Source organism: Petromyzon marinus (assembly GCF_048934315.1).
Source record: "Petromyzon marinus isolate PM22_M1 ecotype Great Lakes invasive population chromosome 78 unlocalized genomic scaffold, UKy_Petmar_22M1.pri1.0 chr78_unloc.4, whole genome shotgun sequence".
NCBI classification, from domain to species: Eukaryota; Metazoa; Chordata; class Hyperoartia; order Petromyzontiformes; family Petromyzontidae; genus Petromyzon; species Petromyzon marinus.
The window spans coordinates 124,481-151,208 of record NW_027422628.1 but is presented as its reverse complement, the minus strand read 5'-3'; the positions used below and the strand labels follow the sequence as shown (position 1 = coordinate 151,208).

The window sequence follows — 26,728 nt, the reverse complement described above, 5'->3', positions numbered from 1 at the left end:
ACACACACAGACTCACACAGACTCACACAGACTCACACAGACACACACAGACACACACAGAGTCAATCAGACTAACACAGACTCACACACAGTCACACAGACTCACACAGACTCACACAGACTCACACAGAGTCACACAGACTCACAGACTCACAGACTCACACAGACTCACACAGACTCACACAGAGTCACACAGACTCACAGACTCACACAGACTCACACAGACTCACACAGAGTCACACAGACTCTCACAGACTCACACAGACACACACAGACTCACACAGACTCACTCAGACTCACACAGACTCACACAGACACACACAGACTCACACAGACACACACAGACTCACACAGACTCACACAGACACACACAGACACACACAGACTCACACAGACACACACAGACTCACACAGACTCACACAGACACACATAGAGTCACTCAGACTAACACAGACTCACACAGACTCACACACAGTCACACAGACTCACACAGACACACACAGACTCACACAGACACACACAGACTCACACAGACTCACACAGACACACACAGACTCACACAGACACACACAGACTCACACAGACTCACACAGACACACACAGACACACATAGAGTCACTCAGACTAACACAGACTCACACATAGTCACACAGACTCACACAGACACACACAGACTCACACAGACTCACTCAGACTCACACAGACTCACACAGACACACACAGACTCACACAGACACACACAGACTCACACAGACTCACACAGACACACACAGACACACATAGACTCACTCAGACTAACACAGACTCACACACAGTCACACAGACTCACACAGACTCACACAGACTCACACAGAGTCACACAGACTCACAGACTCACACAGGCTCACACAGACTCACACAGACACACACAGACACACACAGAGTCAATCAGACTAACACAGACTCACACACAGTCACACAGACTCACACAGACTCACACAGACTCACACAGAGTCACACAGACTCACAGACTCACAGACTCACACAGACTCACACAGACTCACACAGAGACACACAGACTCACAGACTCACACAGACTCACACAGACTCACACAGAGTCACACAGACTCTCACAGACTCACACAGACACACACAGACTCACACAGACTCACTCAGACTCACACAGACTCACACAGACACACACAGACTCACACAGACACACACAGACTCACACAGACTCACACAGACACACACAGACACACACAGACTCACACAGACACACACAGACTCACACAGACTCACACAGACACACACAGACACACATAGAGTCACTCAGACTAACACAGACTCACACACAGTCACACAGACTCACACAGACACACACAGACTCACACAGACACACACAGACTCACACAGACTCACACAGACACACACAGACTCACACAGACACACACAGACTCACACAGACTCACACAGACACACACAGACACACATAGAGTCACTCAGACTAACACAGACTCACACATAGTCACACAGACTCACACAGACTCACACAGAGTCACACAGACTCACAGACTCACACAGACTCACACAGACTCACAGACTCACACAGACTCACACAGACTCACACAGACTCACACAGACACACACAGAGTCACTCAGACTAACACAGACTCACACACAGTCACACAGACTCACACAGACTCACACAGACTCACACAGACACACACAGACTCACACAGACTCACACAGAGTCACACAGACTCACAGACTCACACAGACTCACACAGACTCTCACAGACTCACACAGACTCACACAGACACACACAGAGTCACTCAGACTAACACAGACTCACACACAGTCACACAGACTCACACAGACTCACACAGACACACACAGACTCACACAGAGTCACACAAACTCACAGACTCACACAGACTCACACAGACTCACACAGACTCACACAGACACACACAGAGTCACTCAGACTAACACAGACTCACACACAGTCACACAGACTCACACAGACTCACACAGACTCACACAGACACACACAGACTCACACAGACTCACACAGAGAGTCACACAGACTCACAGACTCACACAGACTCACACAGACTCTCACAGACTCACACAGACTCACACAGACTCACACAGACACACACAGAGTCACTCAGACTAACACAGACTCACACACAGTCACACAGACTCACACAGACTCACACAGACACACACAGACTCACACAGACTCACACAGAGTCACACAAACTCACAGACTCACACAGACTCACACAGACTCACACAGACTCACTCAGAGTCAATCAGACTCACACAGACTCACACAGACTCACACAGACTCACACAGACACACACAGACTCACACAGACTCACACAGAGTCACACAAACTCACAGACTCACACAGACTCACACAGACTCACACAGACTCACACAGACTCACTCAGAGTCAATCAGACTCACACAGACTCACAAAGACTCACAGACTCACACAGACTCACTCAGACTCACACAGACTCACTCAGACTCACTCAGACTCACACAGACTGATGATGATGATGCTACTGATTATAATGCTACTGATTATAATGCTACTCATGATGACGCTACTAATGGTGATGATGATGATGCTGCTGCTGATGATGATGATACTGATGATGATGATGTTGCTGATCATGGTGATGCTGATGATGATGGTGATGATGTTGATGATGATGATGCTGATGCTACTGATGATGATGATGTTGATGATGATGATGCTGATGATGATGCTACTGATGATGATGGTGATGCTGACGATGATGCTGATGATGATGCTACTGATGATGATGGTGATGCTGATGATGATGCTGATGATGATGATGATGCTGATGATGATGCTGATGTTGATGATGTTGATGCTACTGATGATGATGATGGTGATGATGATGATGATACTACTGATGATGATGATGTTGATGATGATTCTGATGATGATGGTTGTGTCACAGAGACAAACTCGCTGGCCGAGAATTCTCTCTCTGGTGACTGCTCCTCAAACTCCTCAAACTCCTCCTACTGCCAGAACAACAACAACGTGAGTCTGGGACACACACAGAGACACAGAGACACACACACACAGAGACACACACACACACAGACACACAGAGTCTCCTCCTCCTACTGCCAGAACAACAACAACGTGAGTCTGGGACACACACAGAGACACACACAGAGACACAGAGACACACACACACAGAGACACACACACACAGACACACAGATACACAGATACACAGACACACACAGAGACACAGAGTCTCCTCCTCCTCCTACTGCCAGAACAACAACAACGTGAGTCTGGGACACACACAGAGACACACACAGAGACACAGAGACACACACACACAGAGACACACACACACAGACACACACAGAGACACACAAACACAGACACACAGAGTCTCCTCCTCCTACTGCCAGAACAACAACAACAACGTGAGTCTGGGACACACACAGAGACACACACAGACACAGAGACACACACACACAGAGACACACACACATACACAGACACACACTTGAGACACACACACACAGACACACACACACAGACACACACAGACACACACACACATACACACACACACAGACACACACAGACACACACAGACACACACACATACACACACACACAGACACACACAGACACACACACAGACACACACAGATACACAGACACACACTTGAGACACACAGACACACACAGAGACACACACACACAGAGACACAGAGTCTCCTCCTCATACTGCCAGAACAACAACAACAACAACGTGAGTCAGGGACACACACAGAGACACACACAGAGACACACACACACAGACACACAGATACACAGATACACAGACACACACAGAGACACAGAGTCTCCTCCTCCTCCTACTGCCAGAACAACAACAACGTGAGTCTGGGACACACACAGAGACACACACAGAGACACAGAGACACACACACACAGAGACACACACACACAGACACACACAGAGACACACAAACACAGACACACAGAGTCTCCTCCTCCTACTGCCAGAACAACAACAACAACGTGAGTCTGGGACACACACAGAGACACACACAGACACAGAGACACACACACACAGAGACACACACACATACACAGACACACACTTGAGACACACACACACAGACACACACACACAGACACACACAGACACACACACACATACACACACACACAGACACACACAGACACACACAGACACACACACATACACACACACACAGACACACACAGACACACACACAGACACACACAGATACACAGACACACACTTGAGACACACAGACACACACAGAGACACACACACACAGAGACACAGAGTCTCCTCCTCATACTGCCAGAACAACAACAACAACAACGTGAGTCAGGGACACACACAGAGACACACACAGAGACACACACAGATACACAGAGACACACACACACATACACACACACAGAGACACAGAGTCTCCTCCTCATACTGCCAGAACAACAACAACAACGTGAGTCTGGGACACACACAGAGACACACACAGACACAGGCACACAGAGACACACACACAGAGACACACACACACATACACACACACACAGAGACACAGAGTCTCCTCCTCATACTCATACTGCCAGAACAACAACAACAACAACGTGAGTCTGGGACACACACAGAGACACACACAGACAGACAGAGACACACACAGAGACACAGAGAGACACACAGACACACAGAGACACAGAGACACAGACACAGAGACACACACAGGGACAGACAGACACAGAGTGTGGGACAGAGACACAGACACACAGAGACACAGACACACAGAGACACAGAGTCTGGGACACGCAGAGACACAGACACACAGAGACAGAGACACACAGAGACACAGAGACACACACAGAGACAGAGAGACACAGAGACAGAGACACACACAGAGACAGAGAGACACAGAGACAGAGATACACACAGAGACAGAGAGACTCAGAGACACAGAGACACACACAGAGACACAGAGACACAGAGACAGAGAGACAGAGACACACACAGAGACAGAGAGACACAGGGACACAGAGACACAGAGATAGAGACACAGAGACACACACAGAGACAGAGACACAGAGACAGAGAGACAGAGACAGAGACACAGAGAGACAGAGACACAGAGACACACACAGAGACACAGAGACACAGATACACACACAAAGACAGAGACACAGAGACACAGAGTGTGGGACACACAGACACACAGAGACACACAGAGACACACACAGACACAGAGTGTGGGACACACAGAGACACAGACACACAGAGACAGAGACACAGAGAGACACAGAGACACAGAGACACACAGAGTCTGGGACACGCAGAGACACAGACACACAGAGACAGAGACACACAGAGACACAGAGACACAGAGACACACAGAGACAGAGAGACACAGAGACACACACAGAGACAGAGAGACTCAGAGACACAGAGACACACACAGAGACACAGAGACAGAGAGACAGAGACACACACAGAGACAGAGAGACACAGGGACACAGAGACACAGAGACAGAGACACAGAGACACACACAGAGACAGAGACACAGAGACACACACAGAGACAGAGACACAGAGACAGAGAGACACAGAGACACAGAGAGACAGAGACACAGAGACACACACAGAAACAGAGACACAGAGACACAGAGTGTGGGACACACAGACACACAGAGACACACAGAGACACACACAGACACACAGAGACACACAGAGACACACACAGACACACCTTCCCATCAACCGGAGGCGAGGAGTGATGGTCGTGGTTACTTATGCCCCCACTGAATACGAACATCTGTGGAGGGATGCAGGCAAGTCTGATGAGTCAGATGCCTGCAAGGATGGGTGGTGGTCGCGGGTTGCTGAGGAGATGGAGTCTGCCTTAATGGCCTGTGATCACAAATCCCTATTTGATGCCATCAAAAAAGTAACCTGCAGCGCCACACCTATTACCATTATTAGGGGGAAAAAAGCATTTCTGTGAGGTCCTGGGGGAGGGGAAATCCCTCCACATGGAAAACATCGTGGGACAAAATGGGGATGACCCTGCTGAGGCTGCAGTGCCTCAAATATTGGAAGAGGAAGTCACCCCATGTGAGTGGCTGGCTAAGATGCCATCCGTTGAGGAAGTACTGAAGGCGGTCCGGAGTCTGAGACCAGGAAAGGCAGCGGGCAGAGATGATCTCTCAAGCGAAATGCTGAGGGAGGGTGGCGTTTGTGCACAGACTGCCCTATATGACATCATAACAACAGTCTGGACCACTGGACGGGTTCCACAGAATTGGAAGGATGCCCTGGTGGTCCCCCTTTTTAAGAAGGGGGACCGCACAGACTTTAACAACTACAGGGGCATCTCACTCCTCAGTGTGCCGGGAAAGGTCCTGGCAGGGATTATTCAGCATCGCCTTGCCAGGCACGCTGAGGAGAGGATTGCGGAGCCCCAATGCGGTTTCAGGAAAGGGCGGTCCTGCACAGATGCCATATTTTCTGTCAGTCTGCTACATGAGAGGTGTAGGGAATTCCAACAAGACCTACATCTCTGCTTTATTGACCTGGTGAAGGCCTATGATACCATCAGTAGGCCTGGGCTCTGGGTTGTTCTTCGTGCTTTCGGAGTCCCAGACCCCCTGCTCATGCTCATTAAGGACCTTCATGACAGGGATGTCCTCTGGTTCCAACATAATTTAACATCTATTTTGACCACGTAGTTCGTGAAGCCTTCAATAGCTGTACCGGGGGAATCTCCATATGGTAGAGATATAATGGGAGGCTGATCGATGCCCGGGTGCGGTCAAGGGATGGCTCCCTATTGCTCAACCACGTTATGTATGCCGATGATCTGGTAATAGCTGCTCAGTCAGAGGAGGAGTTGGAGACGCTGCTGCTGAGACTGGAGCGTGCCACTAAGAGGTGGGGCCTTACCATCAGCCCCACCAAAACTAAGCACCTGCCTGGGTATTTTGTACCATCGGACACTCCACCCCCACAACTCCCAATCGGTGATGGGGCAGTTGTGGAGAGAGTGGAGAGTTTCCCATACCTGGGCAGTGTGCTTATGACTGGCTCCAGTTTAACAGCAGAGGTCTCACTCCGAATCAGTCGAGCGGCAATATCTTTTCATCGGTTGCGTAACGCTGTGTGGAAGCTACCTGGTCTGTCGCTCCGCACTAAGCTTCAGGTCTTCTCGGCCACAGTCATTCCCTCCCTTCTCTACGCTTGCGAAACGTGGACCCCCCTAATGGAACATCTTCGCCGGTTATAAACATTTAGGCTGGCCTGCCTACGATCCATCCTGGGTTTAACCAGACTGGATTGTGTGAGGAGCTCACAAATCCTTGAAAGATCTGGGCAGGGTCCCATCGGTGAGCTCCTCCGGCAGGCAAGGCTGCGATGGCTGGGTCATGTAGCCCGCATGCCCAGCCACCGCATGCCGAAACAGCTTTTGTTCGGCCGGATCGAGGGGGCTAAACGGGCGCGGCACGGGCTAGAGAAGAGATGGAGTGACGTGGTACAGGAGGAAGTGGAGCTGAGTGGACTTGCCGATGACTGGTACCAGCGGTGTCAAGATCGGCCTCTGTGGAGGAGGCTCGTGAAGGACGCTACTGGGCAGTTGGAGGCAGTCGCCCTCCAACAACAACGGAGGGCGGAGGAGCGACGCTCAGAACAACGAGCGGAGCGCCGGGTGGCTAAAGCACAGCAGGTTGGCACAGTAGGGGGCACAGGTGGTGCATCAGCCAGTAGTCATCTCAGTCAGTCGACCCGTTGCACCTGGGTCTGCCCCGTGACCTCCTGCCAGCGGGCGTTCGACACTTCACATGGCCTCAGGGTGCACATAGCCTGGCACAAGCGTCGTGGTGACGTCACCGCCACTTAGTGGCGAATGGCGGTTGTTGTTGTGTATGTAACTGTGTGTGTGTATGTAACTGTGTGTGTGTGTGTAACTGTGTGTGTGTGTAACTGTGTGTGTGTGTATGTAACTGTGTGTGTGTGTAACTGTGTGTGTGTAACTGTGTGTGTGTATGTGTGTATGTAACTGTGTGTGTACTACAGGTACTATGTAGTGTGTGTGTAACTGTGTATGTGTAGTGTGTATGTAACTGTGTGTGTGTGTATGTAACTGTGTGTGTGTGTGTGTAACTGTGTGTGTGTGTATGTAACTGTGTGTGTGTGTGTAACTGTGTGTGTGTAACTGTGTGTGTGTGCTACAGGTGCTATGTAGTGTGTGTGTAACTGTGTGTATGTGTAGTGTGTATGTAACTGTGTGTGTGTGTATGTAACTGTGTGTGTGTGTAACTGTGTGTGTGTATGTAACTGTGTGTGTGTGTATATAACTGTGTGTATGTGTGTATGTAACTGTGTGTGTATGTAACTGTGTGTGTGCTACAGGTACTATGTAGCCAGGCGGCTACTTTTCACGTTCCTGGCTGCGACTTTCCCTCCCTGAGTGAGATCCTAGTCTCTCACTGTTCACAGCTCCTGTGCAAGTGAGTAGATTCACCACTCATTCACTCAGCCACTCACTCACTCACCCACTCACTCACCCACTCATTCACTCAGCCACTCATTCACTCAGCCACTCACTCACTCACCCACTCACTCACTCACCACTCACTCACTCACCCACTCACTCACCACTCACTCACTCACTCACCACTCACTCACTCACCACTCACTCAGTCACTCACTCACCTACTCACCCACTCACTCACCACTCCCTGAGTGAGATCCTAGTCTCTCACTGTTCACAGCTCCTGTGCAAGTGAGTAGATTCACCACTCATTCACTCAGCCACTCACTCAGCCACTCACCCACCCACTCACTCACTCACCCACTCATTCACTCAGCCACTCACTCACTCACTCAGCCACTCACTCACTCACCACTCACTCACTCACCCACTCACTCACCACTCCCTGAGTGAGATCCTAGTCTCTCACTGTTCACAGCTCCTGTGCAAGTGAGTAGATTCACCACTCATTCACTCAGCCACTCACTCACTCACCCACCCACTCAACAACTCAGTCACTCAGCCACTCACTCACTCACTCACCCACCCACTCACTCACTCACCCACTCATTCACTCAGCCACTCACTCACTCAGTCACTCAGCCACTCATTCACTCAGCCACTCACTCACTCACTCACCCACTCACTCACTCACCACTCACTCACTCACCCACTCACTCACCACTCATTCACTCACCACTCACTCACCCACTCACTCACCACTCCCTGAGTAAGATCCTAGTCTCTCACTGTTCACAGCTCCTGTGCAAGTGAGTAGATTCACCACTCATTCACTCAGCCACTCACTCACTCACTCACCCACTCACTCACTCACCCACTCATTCACTCAGCCACTCACTCAGCCACTCACTCACCACCCACTCACTCACTCACCACTCACTCACTCACTCACCATTCACTCACTCACCCACTCACTCACCACTCCCTGAGTGAGATCCTAGTCTCTCACTCTTCACAGCTCCTGTGCAAGTGAGTAGATTCACCACTCATTCACTCAGCCACTCACTCACTCACCCACTCACTCACTCACCCACTCACTCACCACTCCCTGAGTAAGATCCTAGTCTCTCACTGTTCACAGCTCCTGTGCAAGTGAGTAGATTCACCACTCATTCACTCAGCCACTCACTCACTCACTCACCCAGCCACTCACTCACCCACTCATTCACTCAGCCACTCACTCACTCACCCACTCACCCACTCACTCACCACTCCCTGAGTGAGATCCTAGTCTCTCACTGTTCACAGCTCCTGTGCAAGTGAGTAGATTCACCACTCATTCACTCAGCCACTCACTCACTCACTACTCACTCACTCACCCACTCATTCACTCAGCCACTCACTCACTCACTCACCCACTCACTCACTCACCACTCACTCACTCACCCACTCACTCACCACTCCCTGAGTGAGATCCTAGTCTCTCACTGTTCACAGCTCCTGTGCAAGTGAGTAGATTTACCACTCATTCACTCAGCCACTCACTCACTCACCCACCCACTCAACAACTCAGTCACTCAGCCACTCACTCACTCACTCACCCACCCACTCACTCACTCACCCACTCATTCACTCAGCCACTCACTCACTCAGTCACTCAGCCACTCATTCACTCAGCCACTCACTCACTCACTCACCCACTCACTCACTCACCACTCACTCACTCACCCACTCACTCACCACTCATTCACTCACCACTCACTCACCCACTCACTCACCACTCCCTGAGTAAGATCCTAGTCTCTCACTGTTCACAGCTCCTGTGCAAGTGAGTAGATTCACCACTCATTCACTCAGCCACTCACTCACTCACCCACTCACTCACTCACCCACTCATTCACTCAGCCACTCACTCACTCACTGACTCACCACTCACTCAGCCACTCACTCACTCACCACTCACTCACTCACCACTCACTCACTCACCCACTCACTCACTCACCACTCACTCAGTCACTCACGACTCACTCACTCACCACTCACTCAGCCAATCACCACTCACTCACTCTCTCACCACTCACTCAGCCACTCACTCACTCACCACTCACTCACCCACTCACTCACTCACCACTCACTCACTCACCCACTCACTCACTCACCACTCACTCACCACTCACTCACTCACTCACCACTACACCTCACCACTCACCACTCACCACCACTCACCACTCCTCACCACTCCTCACCACCACTCACTCACCACTCACTCACCCACTCACTCACTCACTCACCCACCCACTCACTCACTCACTCACCACTCCCTCACCACCACTCCTCACCACTCACCACTCACCACTCCTCACCACTCCTCACCACTCCTCACCACTCCTCACCACTGTGTAGGACTGCTCACAGCCTACAGGAGGCGCTTTGCTCAGCTCAGCCACTCACTCACTCACCACTAACCACCACTCCTCACCACTCACCACTCACTCACCAGTCCTCACCACTCCTCACCACCACTCACCACTCCTCACCACTCCTCACCACTCTGTGTAGGACTGCTCACAGCCTACAGGAGGCGCTTTGCTCAGCTCAGCCACTCACTCACTCACCACTCACTCACCACCACTCCTCACCACTCACCACTCACCACTCCTCACCACTCCTCACCACTCCTCACCACTCTGTGTAGGACTGCTCACAACCTACAGGAGGCGCTTTGCTCAGCTCAGCCACTCACTCACCACTCACTCACCACTCCTAACCACCACTCACCAGTCCTCACCACTCCTCACCACCACTCACCACTCCTCACCACTCTGTGTAGGACTGCTCACAGCCTACAGGAGGCGCTTTGCTCAGCTCAGCCACTCACTCACTCACCACTCACTCACCACTCACTCACCACCACTCCTCACCACTCACCACTCACTCACCACTCACCACTCCTCACCACTCCTCACCACTCTGTGTAGGACTGCTCACAACCTACAGGAGGCGCTTTGCTCAGCTCAGCCACTCACCACTCACTCACCACTCACTCACCACTCACTCACCACCACTCCTCACCACTCACCACTCACTCACCACTCACCACTCCTCACCACTCCTCACCACTCTGTGTAGGACTGCTCACAGCCTACAGGAGGCGCTTTGCTCAGCTCAGCCACTCACTCACTCACTCACCACCCACTCACCACTCACTCAGCCACTCACTCACTCACCCACTCACTCACCACTCACTCACTCACCACTCACCACCACTCCTCACCACTCCTCACCACTGTGTAGGACTGCTCACAGCCTACAGGAGGCGCTTTGCTCAGCTCAGCCACTCACTCACTCACTCACCACTCACTCACCACTCACTCACCACTCACTCACCACTCCTCACCACTCCTCACCACTCCTCACCACTCCTCACCACTCTGTGTAGGACTGCTCACAACCTACAGGAGGCGCTTTGCTCAGCTCAGCCACTCACTCACTCACTCACCACTCCTAACCACCACTCACCACCACTCACCAGTCCTCACCACCACTCACCACCACTCACCACTCCTCACCACTCCTCACCACTCTGTGTAGGACTGCTCACAACCTACAGGAGGCGCTTTGCTCAGCTCAGCCACTCACTCACTCACTCACCACTCACTCACTCACCACTCCTCACCACCACTCCTCACCACTCCTCACCACTCCTCACCACTCCTCACCACCACTCACCACTCTGTGTAGGACTGCTCACAACCTACAGGAGGCGCTTTGCTCAGCTCAGCCACTCACTCACTCACCCACTCACTCACCACTCACTCACTCACCACTCACCAGTCCTCACCACTCCTCACCACCACTCCTCACCACTCCTCACCACTCCTCACCACCACTCCTCACCACTGTGTAGGACTGCTCACAACCTACAGGAGGCGCTTTGCTCAGCTCAGCCACTCACTCACTCACCACTCACTCACTCCTCACCACTCACCACTCACTCACCACCACTCCTCACCACTCACCAGTCCTCACCACCACTCACCACCACTCACCACTCCTCACCACTGTGTAGGACTGCTCACAACCTACAGGAGGCGCTTTGCTCAGCTCAGCCACTCACTCACTCACTCACCACTCACTCACCACCACTCACCACTCACTCACCACTCACCAGTCCTCACCAGTCCTCACCACTCACTCACCCACTCACTAACCACCACTCACTCACCCACTCACTCACCCACTCACTCACTCACCCACCCACTCACTCACTCACCCACTCACTCACTCACCCACTCACCCACTCACTCACCACTCACTCACCACCACTCACCAGTCCTCACCACTCCTCACCACTCCTCACCACTCCTCACCACTGTGTAGGACTGCTCACAACCTACAGGAGGCGCTTTGCTCAGCTCAGCCACTCACTCACTCACCACTAACCACCACTCCTCACCACTCACCAGTCCTCACCACCACTCCTCACCACTCCTCACCACTCCTCACCACTCCTCACCACTCCTCACCACTGTGTAGGACTGCTCACAACCTACAGGAGGCGCTTTGCTCAGCTCAGCCACTCACTCACTCACCCACTCACTCACCCACTCACTCACCACTCACCACTCACTCACCACTCCTCACCACTCCTCACCACCACTCCTCACCACTCCTCACCACTCCTCACCACTCCTCACCACTCTGTGTAGGACTGCTCACAACCTACAGGAGGCGCTTTGCTCAGCTCAGTCACTCACCCACTCACTCACCACTCACTCACTCACCACTCACCACTCACCACTCCTCACCACCACTCCTCACCACTCCTCACCACTCCTCACCACTGTGTAGGACTGCTCACAACCTACAGGAGGCGCTTTGCTCAGCTCAGCCACTCACTCACCACTCACTCACCACTCCTCACCACCACTCCTCACCACCACTCACCAGTCCTCACCAGTCCTCACCACTCCTCACCACTCCTCACCACTCCTCACCACTCCTCACCACTGTGTAGGACTGCTCACAACCTACAGGAGGCGCTTTGCTCAGCTCAGCCACTCACTCACTCACCACTCACTCACCACTCACTCACCACCACTCACTCACCACTCACCACCACTCACCACTCCTCACCACTCCTCACCACTCCTCACCACTCCTCACCACTCCTCACCACTGTGTAGGACTGCTCACAACCTACAGGAGGCGCTTTGCTCAGCTCAGCCACTCACTCACCACTCACCACTCCTAACCACCACTCACCAGTCCTCACCACCACTCACCACTCCTCACCACTCCTCACCACTCCTCACCACTCCTCACCACTGTGTAGGACTGCTCACAACCTACAGGAGGCGCTTTGCTCAGCTCAGCCACTCACTCACTCACCACTCACTCACTCACTCACCACTCACTCACCACCACTCCTCACCACTCACTCACTCACTCACCACTCACTCAGTCACTCACCACTCCTCACCACCACTCACTCACTCACCACTCACTCACTCACTCACCACCCACTCACTCACTCACCACTCACTCACTCACCACTCACTCACTCACCACTCACTCACTCACCACTCACTCACTCACTCACCACTCACTCACTCACTCACCACTCACTCACTCACCACCACTCCTCACCACCACTCACTCACTCACCCACTCACTCACTCACCACTCAGCCACTCACTCACCACTACTCACCACTCACTCACCACTCACCACTCCTCACCACCACTCACTCACTCACCACTCACTCACTCACTCACCACCCACTCACTCACTCACCACTCACTCACTCACCACTCACTCACTCACCACTCACTCACTCACTCACCACTCACTCACTCACCACCACTCCTCACCACCACTCACTCACTCACCCACTCACTCACTCACCACTCAGCCACTCACTCACCACTACTCACCACTCACTCACCACTCCTCACCACCACTCACCACCACTCACCACTCACCACCACCACCACTCACCACCACTCACTCACCACTACTCACCACTCACTCACCACTCCTCACCACCACTCACCACTCCTCACCACTCACCACCACCACCACTCACCACTCCTCACCACCACTCACCACTCCTCACCACTCACCACCACCACCACCACTCACCACCACTCCTCACCACTCCTCACCACTCACCACTCCTCACCACCACTCACCAGTCCTCACCAGTCCTCACCACTCCTCACCACTCCTCACCACTGTGTAGGACTGCTCACAACCTACAGGAGGCGCTTTGCTCAGCTCAGCCACTCACTCACTCACTCACCACTCACTCACCACTCACTCACCACTCACTCACCACTCACTCACCACCACTCCTCACCACTCCTCACCACTCCTCACCACTCCTCACCACTGTGTAGGACTGCTCACAACCTACAGGAGGCGCTTTGCTCAGCTCAGCCACTCACTCACTCACTCACCCACTCCTAACCACCACTCACCAGTCCTCACCAGTCCTCACCAGTCCTCACCACTCCTCACCACTCACTCACTCACTCACCACTCACTCACTCACCCACTCACTCACTCACCCACTCACTCACCACTCACTCACTCACTCACCACTCCTAACCACCACTCACCACCACTCACCAGTCCTCACCAGTCCTCACCACTCCTCACCACTCCTCACCACTCTGTGTAGGACTGCTCACAACCTACAGGAGGCGCTTTGCTCAGCTCAGCCACTCACTCACTCACTCACCACTCACTCACTCACCACTCACTCACTCACCACTCACTCACTCACCACTCACTCACCACTCACTCACCACTCACTCACTCACCACTCACTCACTCACCACTCACTCACCACTCACTCACCACCACTCACCACTCCTCACAACTCACCACTCCTCACCACCACTCCTCACCACTCCTCACCACTCCTCACCACCACTCACCACCACTCCTCACCACTCTGTGTAGGACTGCTCACAACCTACAGGAGGCGCTTTGCTCAGCTCAGCCACTCACTCACTCACTCACCACTCACTCACTCACTCACCACCACTCACCAGTCCTCACCACTCCTCACCACTCCTCACCACTCCTCACCACTCTGTGTAGGACTGCTCACAACCTACAGGAGGCGCTTTGCTCAGCTCAGCCACTCCTCACCACTCACTCACCACTCACTCACTCACCCACTCACTCACCACTCACCACTCACTCACCACTCCTCACTCCTCACCACTCCTCACCACTCACTCACTCACCCACTCACTCACTCACCCACTCACTCACCACTCACTCACCAGTCCTCACCAGTCCTCACCAGTCCTCACCACTCCTCACCACTCCTCACCACTGTGTAGGACTGCTCACAACCTACAGGAGGCGCTTTGCTCAGCTCAGCCACTCACTCACTCACTCACCACTCACTCACCACTCACTCACCACCACTCCTCACCACTCACCACTCCTAACCACCACTCACCACTCACCAGTCCTCACCACTCCTCACCACTCCTCACCACTCCTCACCACTCCTCACCACTCTGTGTAGGACTGCTCACAACCTACAGGAGGCGCTTTGCTCAGCTCAGCCACTCACTCACTCACTCACCACTCACTCACCACTCACTCACCACTCACTCACCACTCCTCACCACTCCTCACCACTCCTCACCACTCCTCACCACTCTGTGTAGGACTGCTCACAACCTACAGGAGGCGCTTTGCTCAGCTCAGCCACTCACTCACTCACTCACCACTCCTAACCACCACTCACCACCACTCACCAGTCCTCACCACCACTCACCACCACTCACCACTCCTCACCACTCCTCACCACTCTGTGTAGGACTGCTCACAACCTACAGGAGGCGCTTTGCTCAGCTCAGCCACTCACTCACTCACTCACCACTCACTCACCACTCACCACTCCTCACCACTCCTCACCACTCCTCACCACTCACTCACCACTCCTCACCACCACTCACCACTCCTCACCACCACTCACCACTCCTCACCACTGTGTAGGACTGCTCACAGCCTACAGGAGGCGCTTTGCTCAGCTCAGCCACTCACTCACTCACCACCACTCACCACTACTCACCACTCCTCACCACCACTCACCACCACTCACCACTCCTCACCACTCCTCACCACTCTGTGTAGGACTGCTCACAACCTACAGGAGGCGCTTTGCTCAGCTCAGCCACTCACTCACTCACTCACCACTCACTCACTCACCACTCCTCACCACCACTCCTCACCACTCCTCACCACTCCTCACCACTCCTCACCACCACTCACCACTCTGTGTAGGACTGCTCACAACCTACAGGAGGCGCTTTGCTCAGCTCAGCCACTCACTCACTCACCCACTCACTCACCACTCACCAGTCCTCACCACTCCTCACCACCACTCCTCACCACTCCTCACCACTCCTCACCACCACTCCTCACCACTGTGTAGGACTGCTCACAACCTACAGGAGGCGCTTTGCTCAGCTCAGCCACTCACTCACTCACCACTCACTCACTCCTCACCACTCACCACTCACTCACCACCACTCCTCACCACTCACCAGTCCTCACCACCACTCACCACCACTCACCACTCCTCACCACTGTGTAGGACTGCTCACAACCTACAGGAGGCGCTTTGCTCAGCTCAGCCACTCACTCACTCACTCACCACTCACTCACCACCACTCACCACTCACTCACCACTCACCAGTCCTCACCAGTCCTCACCACTCACTCACCCACTCACTAACCACCACTCACTCACCCACTCACTCACCCACTCACTCACTCACCCACCCACTCACTCACTCACCCACTCACTCACTCACCCACTCACCCACTCACTCACCACTCACTCACCACCACTCACCAGTCCTCACCACTCCTCACCACTCCTCACCACTCCTCACCACTGTGTAGGACTGCTCACAACCTACAGGAGGCGCTTTGCTCAGCTCAGCCACTCACTCACTCACCCACTCACTCACCCACTCACTCACCACTCACCACTCACTCACCACTCCTCACCACTCCTCACCACCACTCCTCACCACTCCTCACCACTCCTCACCACTCCTCACCACTGCGTGTAGGACTGCTCACAACCTACAGGAGGCGCTTTGCTCAGCTCAGTCACTCACCCACTCACTCACCACTCACTCACTCACCACTCACCACTCACCACTCCTCACCACCACTCCTCACCACTCCTCACCACTCCTCACCACTGTGTAGGACTGCTCACAACCTACAGGAGGCGCTTTGCTCAGCTCAGCCACTCACTCACCACTCACTCACCACTCCTCACCACCACTCCTCACCACCACTCACCAGTCCTCACCAGTCCTCACCACTCCTCACCACTCCTCACCACTCCTCACCACTCCTCACCACTGTGTAGGACTGCTCACAACCTACAGGAGGCGCTTTGCTCAGCTCAGCCACTCACTCACTCACCACTCACTCACTCACCACCACTCCTCACCACTCCTCACCAGTCCTCACCACTCCTCACCACTCCTCACCACTCCTCACCACTCCTCACCACTGCGTGTAGGACTGCTCACAACCTACAGGAGGCGCTTTGCTCAGCTCAGCCACTCACTCACTCACCACTCACTCACTCACTCACCACTCCTAACCACCACTCACCACCACTCACCAGTCCTCACCACCACTCACCACCACTCACCACCACTCCTCACCACTCCTCACCACTGTGTAGGACTGCTCACAACCTACAGGAGGCGCTTTGCTCAGCTCAGAGAAGGCTCCTCGCAATTTGCTCAGCGCGACTCCAGGAAAACCTCAACCACCTTCTAGACACAGCCTGCACACACGGTGAGTGAACACTCACAGTGAGTGAACACACAGTGAGTGAACAAACACAGTGAGTGAACACACACACACACAGTGAGTGAACACACACACACAGTGAGTGAGTGAGTGAACACACACTCACAGTGAGTGAACACACACACAGTGAGTGAACACACAGTGAGTGAACACACAGTGAGTGAACACACACACACACAGTGAGTGAACACTCACAGTGAGTGAACACTCACAGTGAGTGAACACACACACACAGTGAGTGAACACACACACACACAGTGAGTGAACACTCACAGTGAGTGAACACACAGTGAGTGAACACTCACAGTGAGTGAACACTCACAGTGAGTGAACACACACACACACACAGTGAGTGAACACACTCACACACAGTGAGTGAACACACACACACACACAGTGAGTGAACACTCACAGTGAGTGAACACTCACAGTGAGTGAACACACACACACAGTGAGTGAACACACTCACACACAGTGAGTGAACACACACACACACACAGTGAGTGAACACACACCCGGTGAGTGAACACTCACAGTGAGTGAACACACAGTGAGTGAACACTCACAGTGAGTGAACACACACACACACAGTGAGTGAACACTCACAGTGAGTGAACACACTCACTCACTGTGAGTGAACACTCACTCACAGTGAGTGAACACACTCACACACAGTGAGTGAACACACACACACACAGTGAGTGAACACACACACACAGTGAGTGAACACACACACACTCACAGTGAGTGAACACACACAGTGAGTGAACACACACACACAGTGAGTGAACACTCACAGTGAGTGAACACACAGTGAGTGAACACACACACACAGTGAGTGAACACACACACACTCACAGTGAGTGAACACACACAGTGAGTGAACACACACACACAGTGAGTGAACACTCACAGTGAGTGAACACACAGTGAGTGAACACACAGTGAGTGAACACACACACACCCGGTGAGTGAACACTCACTCACAGTGAGTGAACACACAGTGAGTGAACACACACACACACAGTGAGTGAACACACACACACACAGTGAGTGAACACACAGTGAGTGAACACACAGTGAGTGTACACACACACAGTGAGTGAACACACACAGTGAGTGAACACTCACAGTGAGTGAACACACAGTGAGTGAACACACACACAGTTAGTGAACACACACTCACAGTGAGTGAACACACAGTGAGTGAACACACAGTGAGTGAACACACACAGTGAGTGAACACACAGTGAGTGAACACACACACACACAGTGAGTGAACACACACACACACACACACAGTGAGTGAACACACACCCGGTGAGTGAACACTCACAGTGAGTGAACACACAGTGAGTGAACACTCACAGTGAGTGAACACACACACACACAGTGAGTGAACACTCACAGTGAGTGAACACACTCACTCACTGTGAGTGAACACTCACTCACAGTGAGTGAACACACTCACACACAGTGAGTGAACACACACACACACAGTGAGTGAACACACACACACAGTGAGTGAACACACACACACTCACAGTGAGTGAACACACACAGTGAGTGAACACACACACACAGTGAGTGAACACTCACAGTGAGTGAACACACAGTGAGTGAACACACACACACAGTGAGTGAACACACACACACTCACAGTGAGTGAACACACACAGTGAGTGAACACACACACACAGTGAGTGAACACTCACAGTGAGTGAACACACAGTGAGTGAACACACAGTGAGTGAACACACACACACCCGGTGAGTGAACACTCACTCACAGTGAGTGAACACACAGTGAGTGAACACACACACACACAGTGAGTGAACACACACACACACAGTGAGTGAACACACAGTGAGTGAACACACACACAGTGAGTGAACACACACAGTGAGTGAACACTCACAGTGAGTGAACACACAGTGAGTGAACACACACACAGTTAGTGAACACACACTCACAGTGAGTGAACACACAGTGAGTGAACACACAGTGAGTGAACACACACAGTGAGTGAACACACAGTGAGTGAACACACACACACACAGTGAGTGAACACACACACACAGTGAGTGAACACACAGTGAGTGAACACACAGTGAGTGTACACACACACAGTGAGTGAACACACACAGTGAGTGAACACTCACAGTGAGTGAACACACAGTGAGTGAACACACACACAGTTAGTGAACACACACTCACAGTGAGTGAACACACAGTGAGTGAACACACAGTGAGTGAACACACAGTGAGTGAACACACACACACCCGGTGAGTGAACACTCACAGTGAGTGAACACACAGTGAGTGAACACACAGTGAGTGAACACACACACACCCGGTGAGTGAACACTCACTCACAGTGAGTGAACACACAGTGAGTGAACACACACACACAGTGAGTGAACACACACACACACAGTGAGTGAACACACAGTGAGTGAACACACAGTGAGTGTACACACACACAGTGAGTGAACACACACAGTGAGTGAACACTCACAGTGAGTGAACACACAGTGAGTGAACACACACACAGTTAGTGAACACACACTCACAGTGAGTGAACACACAGTGAGTGAACACACAGTGAGTGAACACACACAGTGAGTGAACACACAGTGAGTGAACACACACACACACAGTGAGTGAACACACACACACACAGTGAGTGAACACACAGTGAGTGAACACACAGTGAGTGTACACACACACAGTGAGTGAACACACACAGTGAGTGAGCACTCACAGTGAGTGAACACACAGTGAGTGAACACACACACAGTTAGTGAACACACACTCACAGTGAGTGAACACACAGTGAGTGAACACACAGTGAGTGAACACACAGTGAGTGAACACACACACACCCGGTGAGTGAACACTCACAGTGAGTGAACACACAGTGAGTGAACACACAGTGAGTGAACACACACACACCCGGTGAGTGAACACTCACTCACAGTGAGTGAACACACAGTGAGTGAACACACACACACACAGTGAGTGAACACACACACACACAGTGAGTGAACACACAGTGAGTGAACACACAGTGAGTGTACACACACACAGTGAGTGAACACACACAGTGAGTGAACACTCACAGTGAGTGAACACACAGTGAGTGAACACACACACAGTTAGTGAACACACACTCACAGTGAGTGAACACACAGTGAGTGAACACACAGTGAGTGAACACACACAGTGAGTGAACACACAGTGAGTGAACACACACACACACAGTGAGTGAACACACACACACACAGTGAGTGAACACACAGTGAGTGAACACACAGTGAGTGTACACACACACAGTGAGTGAACACACACAGTGAGTGAACACTCACAGTGAGTGAACACACAGTGAGTGAACACACACACAGTTAGTGAACACACACTCACAGTGAGTGAACACACAGTGAGTGAACACACAGTGAGTGAACACACACAGTGAGTGAACACACAGTGAGTGAACACACACAGTGAGTGAACACACAGTGAGTGAACACACACACAGTGAGTGAACACACACAGTGAGTGAACACACACTCACAGTGAGTGAACACACACACAGTGAGTGAACACACACACAGTGAGTGAACACACTCACACACAGTGAGTGAACACACACACACAGTGAGTGAACACACACACAGTGAGTGAACACACACAGTGAGTGAACACACACCCGGTGAGTGAACACTCACACACAGTGAGTGAACACACAGTGAGTGAACACACACCCGGTGAGTGAACACACAGTGAGTGAACACACACCCGGTGAGTGAACACACTCACACACAGTGAGTGAACACACAGTGAGTGAACACACACACACAGTGAGTGAACACACAGTGAGTGAACACACAGTGAGTGAACACTCACAGTGAGTGAACACTCACAGTGAGTGAACACACAGTGAGTGAACTCACACACACAGTGAGTGAACACTCACAGTGAGTGAACACACACTCACACAGTGAGTGAACACACACAGTGAGTGAACACACACACAGTGAGTGTGTACACACACACAGTGAGTGTACACACACACAGTGAGTGAACACACACACAGTGAGTGAACACACAGTGAGTGTACACACACACAGTGAGTGTACACACACACAGTGAGTGAACACACACACACACAGTGAGTGAACACACACAGTGAGTGAACACACAGTGAGTGAACACACACACAGTGAGTGAACACACAGTGAGTGAACACACACAGTGAGTGAACACAAACAGTGAGTGAACACACACTCACAGTGAGTGAACACACAGTGAGTGAACACACACACAGTGAGTGAACACACAGTGAGTGAACACACAGTGAGTGAACACTCACAGTGAGTGAACACACACACAGTGAGTGAACACACAGTGAGTGAACACACAGTGAGTGAACACACACAGTGAGTGAACACACAGTGAGTAAACACACACAGTGAGTGAACACACAGTGAGTGAACACACACAGTGAGTGAACACACACAGTGAGTGAACACACACAGTGAGTGAACACACAGTGAGTGAACACACACACAGTGAGTGAACACACACAGTGAGTGAACACACACCGACAGTGAGTGAACACACAGTGAGTGAACACACAGTGAGTGAACACACACACAGTGAGTCAACACACAGTGAGTGAACACACACCCGGTGAGTGAACACACTCACACAGTGAGTGAACACACAGTGAGTGAACACACACACACAGTGAGTGAACACACAGTGAGTGAACACACAGTGAGTGAACACTCACAGTGAGTGAACACACAGTGAGTGAACACACAGTGAGTGAACTCACACACACAGTGAGTGAACACTCACAGTGAGTGAACACACACTCACACAGTGAGTGAACACACAGTGAGTGAACACACACACAGTGAGTGAACACACACACAGTGAGTGAACACACACAGTGAGTGAACACACAGTGAGTGAACACACAGTGAGTGAACACACACAGTGAGTGAACACACAGTGAGTGAACACACACAGTGAGTGAACACACAGTGAGTGAACACACACAGTGAGTGAACACACAGTGAGTGAACACACACAGTGAGTGAACACACAGTGAGTGAACACACACACAGTGAGTGAACACACACAGTGAGTGAACACACACCGACAGTGAGTGAACACACAGTGAGTGAACACACAGTGAGTGAACACACACACAGTGAGTCAACACACAGTGAGTGAACACACACCCGGTGAGTGAACACACTCACACAGTGAGTGAACACACAGTGAGTGAACACACACACAGTGAGTGAACACACAGTGAGTGAACACACAGTGAGTGAACACTCACAGTGAGTGAACACACAGTGAGTGAACACACAGTGAGTGAACTCACACACACAGTGAGTGAACACTCACAGTGAGTGAACACACACTCACACAGTGAGTGAACACACAGTGAGTGAACACACACACAGTGAGTGAACACACACACAGTGAGTGAACACACAGTGAGTGAACACACAGTGAGTGAACACACAGTGAGTGAACACACACAGTGAGTGAACACACAGTGAGTGAACACACACAGTGAGTGAACACACAGTGAGTGAACACACACAGTGAGTGAACACACAGTGAGTGAACACACACACAGTGAGTGAACACACACAGTGAGTGAACACACACTCACAGTGAGTGAACACACAGTGAGTGAACACACAGTGAGTGAACACACACAGTGAGTGAACACACACACAGTGAGTCAACACACAGTGAGTGAACACACACCCGGTGAGTGAACACACTCACACACAGTGAGTGAACACACAGTGAGTGAACACACACACACAGTGAGTGAACACAGTGAGTGAACACACAGTGAGTGAACACTCACAGTGAGTGAACACACAGTGAGTGAACTCACACACACAGTGAGTGAACACTCACAGTGAGTGAACACACACTCACACAGTGAGTGAACACACAGTGAGTGAACACACACACACACAGTGAGTGAACACACACACAGTGAGTGAACACACACACAGTGAGTGAACACACAGTGAGTGAACACACACAGTGAGTGAACACACAGTGAGTGAACACACACAGTGAGTGAACACACAGTGAGTGAACACACACAGTGAGTGAACACACAGTGAGTGAACACACACAGTGAGTGAACACACAGTGAGTGAACACACACACAGTGAGTGAACACACACAGTGAGTGAACACACACTCACAGTGAGTGAACACACAGTGAGTGAACACACAGTGAGTGAACACACACAGTGAGTGAACACACACACAGTGAGTCAACACACAGTGAGTGAACACACAGTGAGTGAACACACACAGTGAGTGAACACACAGTGAGTGAACACACAGTGAGTGTACACACACAGTGAGTGAACACACAGTGAGTGAACACACACTCACACAGTGAGTGAACACACACCCCGTGAGTGAACACACACAGTGAGTGAACACACACAGTGAGTGAATACACAGTGAGTGAACACACAGTGAGTGAGTGAACACACAGTGAGTGAACACACAGTGAGTGAACACACACAGTGAGTGAACACACACAGTGAGTGAACACACAGTGAGTGAACACACACACAGTGAGTGAACACACAGTGAGTGAACACACACTCACACAGTGAGTGAACACACAGTGAGTGAACACACACAGTGAGTGAACACACACAGTGAGTGAACACACAGTGAGTGAAAACACACACAGTGAGTGAACACACTCACAGTGAGTGAACACACAGTGAGTGAACACACACAGTGAGTGAACACACAGTGAGTGAACACACAGTGAGTGAACACACACACAGTGAGTGAACACACAGTGAGTGAACACACACACACAGTGAGTGAACACACAGTGAGTGAACACACACAGTGAGTGAACACACACACAGTGAGTGAACACACAGTGAGTGAACACACACAGTGAGTGAACACACAGTGAGTGAACACACAGTGAGTGAACACACACAGTGAGTGAACACACAGTGAGTGAACACACAGTGAGTGAACACACACAGTGAGTGAACACACACACAGTGAGTGAACACACAGTGAGTGAACACACACACAGTGAGTGAACACACAGTGAGTGAACACACACACAGTGAGTGAACACACAGTGAGTGAACACACAGTGAGTGAACACACACAGTGAGTGAACACACACACAGTGAGTGAACACACAGTGAGCACACACACAGTGAGTACTTATAGTGTGTGTGTAGTGTGTCTGTAGTGTGTGTAGTGTGTGTGTGTAGTGTGTGTGTAGTGTGTGTGTAGTGTGTGTGTAGTGTGTGTAGTGTGTGTGTAGTGTGTGTAGTGTGTGTGTAGTGTGTGTAGTGTGTGTGTAGTGTGTGTGTAGTGTGTGTGTAGTGTTTGTAATGTGTGTAGTGTGTGTGTGTAGTGTGTGTGTAGTGTGTGTGTGTAGTGTGTGTGTGTAGTGTGTGTAGTGTGTGTGTAGTGTGTGTAGTGTGTGTGTAGTGATTGTAGTGTCTGTGTGTAACTGTGTGTGTATGTGTGTGTGTAACTGTGTGTGTCTGTGTGTCTGTGTGTGTGTGTAACACGTGTGTGTGTGTGTAACACGTGTGTGTGTATCTGTGTGTGTGTATCTGTGTGTGTATCTGTGTGTGTGTGTCTGTGTGTATGTGTCTGTGTGTGTAACTGTGTGTGTGTGTCACTCTGTGTGTGTGTCACTGTGTGTGTAACTGTGTGTGTGTCACTGTGTGTGTGTGTCACTGTGTGTGTAACTGTGTTTGTGTGTGTGTAACACGTGTCTGTGTGTGTAACTGCGTGTGTAACTGTGTGTGTGTGTAACTGTGTGTAACTGTGTGTCACTGTGTGTGTGTGTCACTGTGTGTGTAACTGTGTGTGTGTGTGTGTGCAGAGTGCCCCCAGGGCATGGAGTTCACCACGTGTGTGTGTGTCACTGTGTAACTGTGTGTGTGTAACTGTGTGTGTGTGTGTGCAGAGTGCCCCCAGGGCATGGAGTTCACCACGTGTGTGTGTAACTGTGTGTGTGTGCAGAGTGCCCCCAGGGCATGGAGTTCACCACGTGTGTGTGTAACTGTGTGTGTAACTGTGTGTGTATAACACGTGTAACTGTGTGTGTGTAACTGTGTGTGTGTAACTGTGTGTGTAACTGTGTGTGTATAACACGTGTAACTGTGTGTGTGTAACTGTGTGTGTGTAACTGTGTGTGTAACTGTGTGTGTATAACACGTGTAACTGTGTGTGTGTAACTGTGTGT

At 51.4% G+C, this 26,728-nt stretch overlaps 1 protein-coding gene across 3 annotated transcripts in view; it reads left to right on the top strand.

Moving 5' to 3' along the window:
* The window catches only part of LOC142908321 (von Willebrand factor-like), an 81,896-nt gene that overhangs the window by 52,433 nt on the left and 2,735 nt on the right, over positions 1–26,728 (top strand). For all 3 annotated transcript variants that reach the window (XM_076058850.1, XM_076058849.1, XM_076058851.1), the window contains 3 exons: positions 2,988–3,073; positions 8,472–8,569; positions 18,296–18,411. In XM_076058850.1, the coding sequence (XP_075914965.1) occupies positions 2,988–3,073; positions 8,472–8,569; positions 18,296–18,411 (300 nt within the window). The remainder of the gene's footprint in view (positions 1–2,987; positions 3,074–8,471; positions 8,570–18,295; positions 18,412–26,728) is intronic.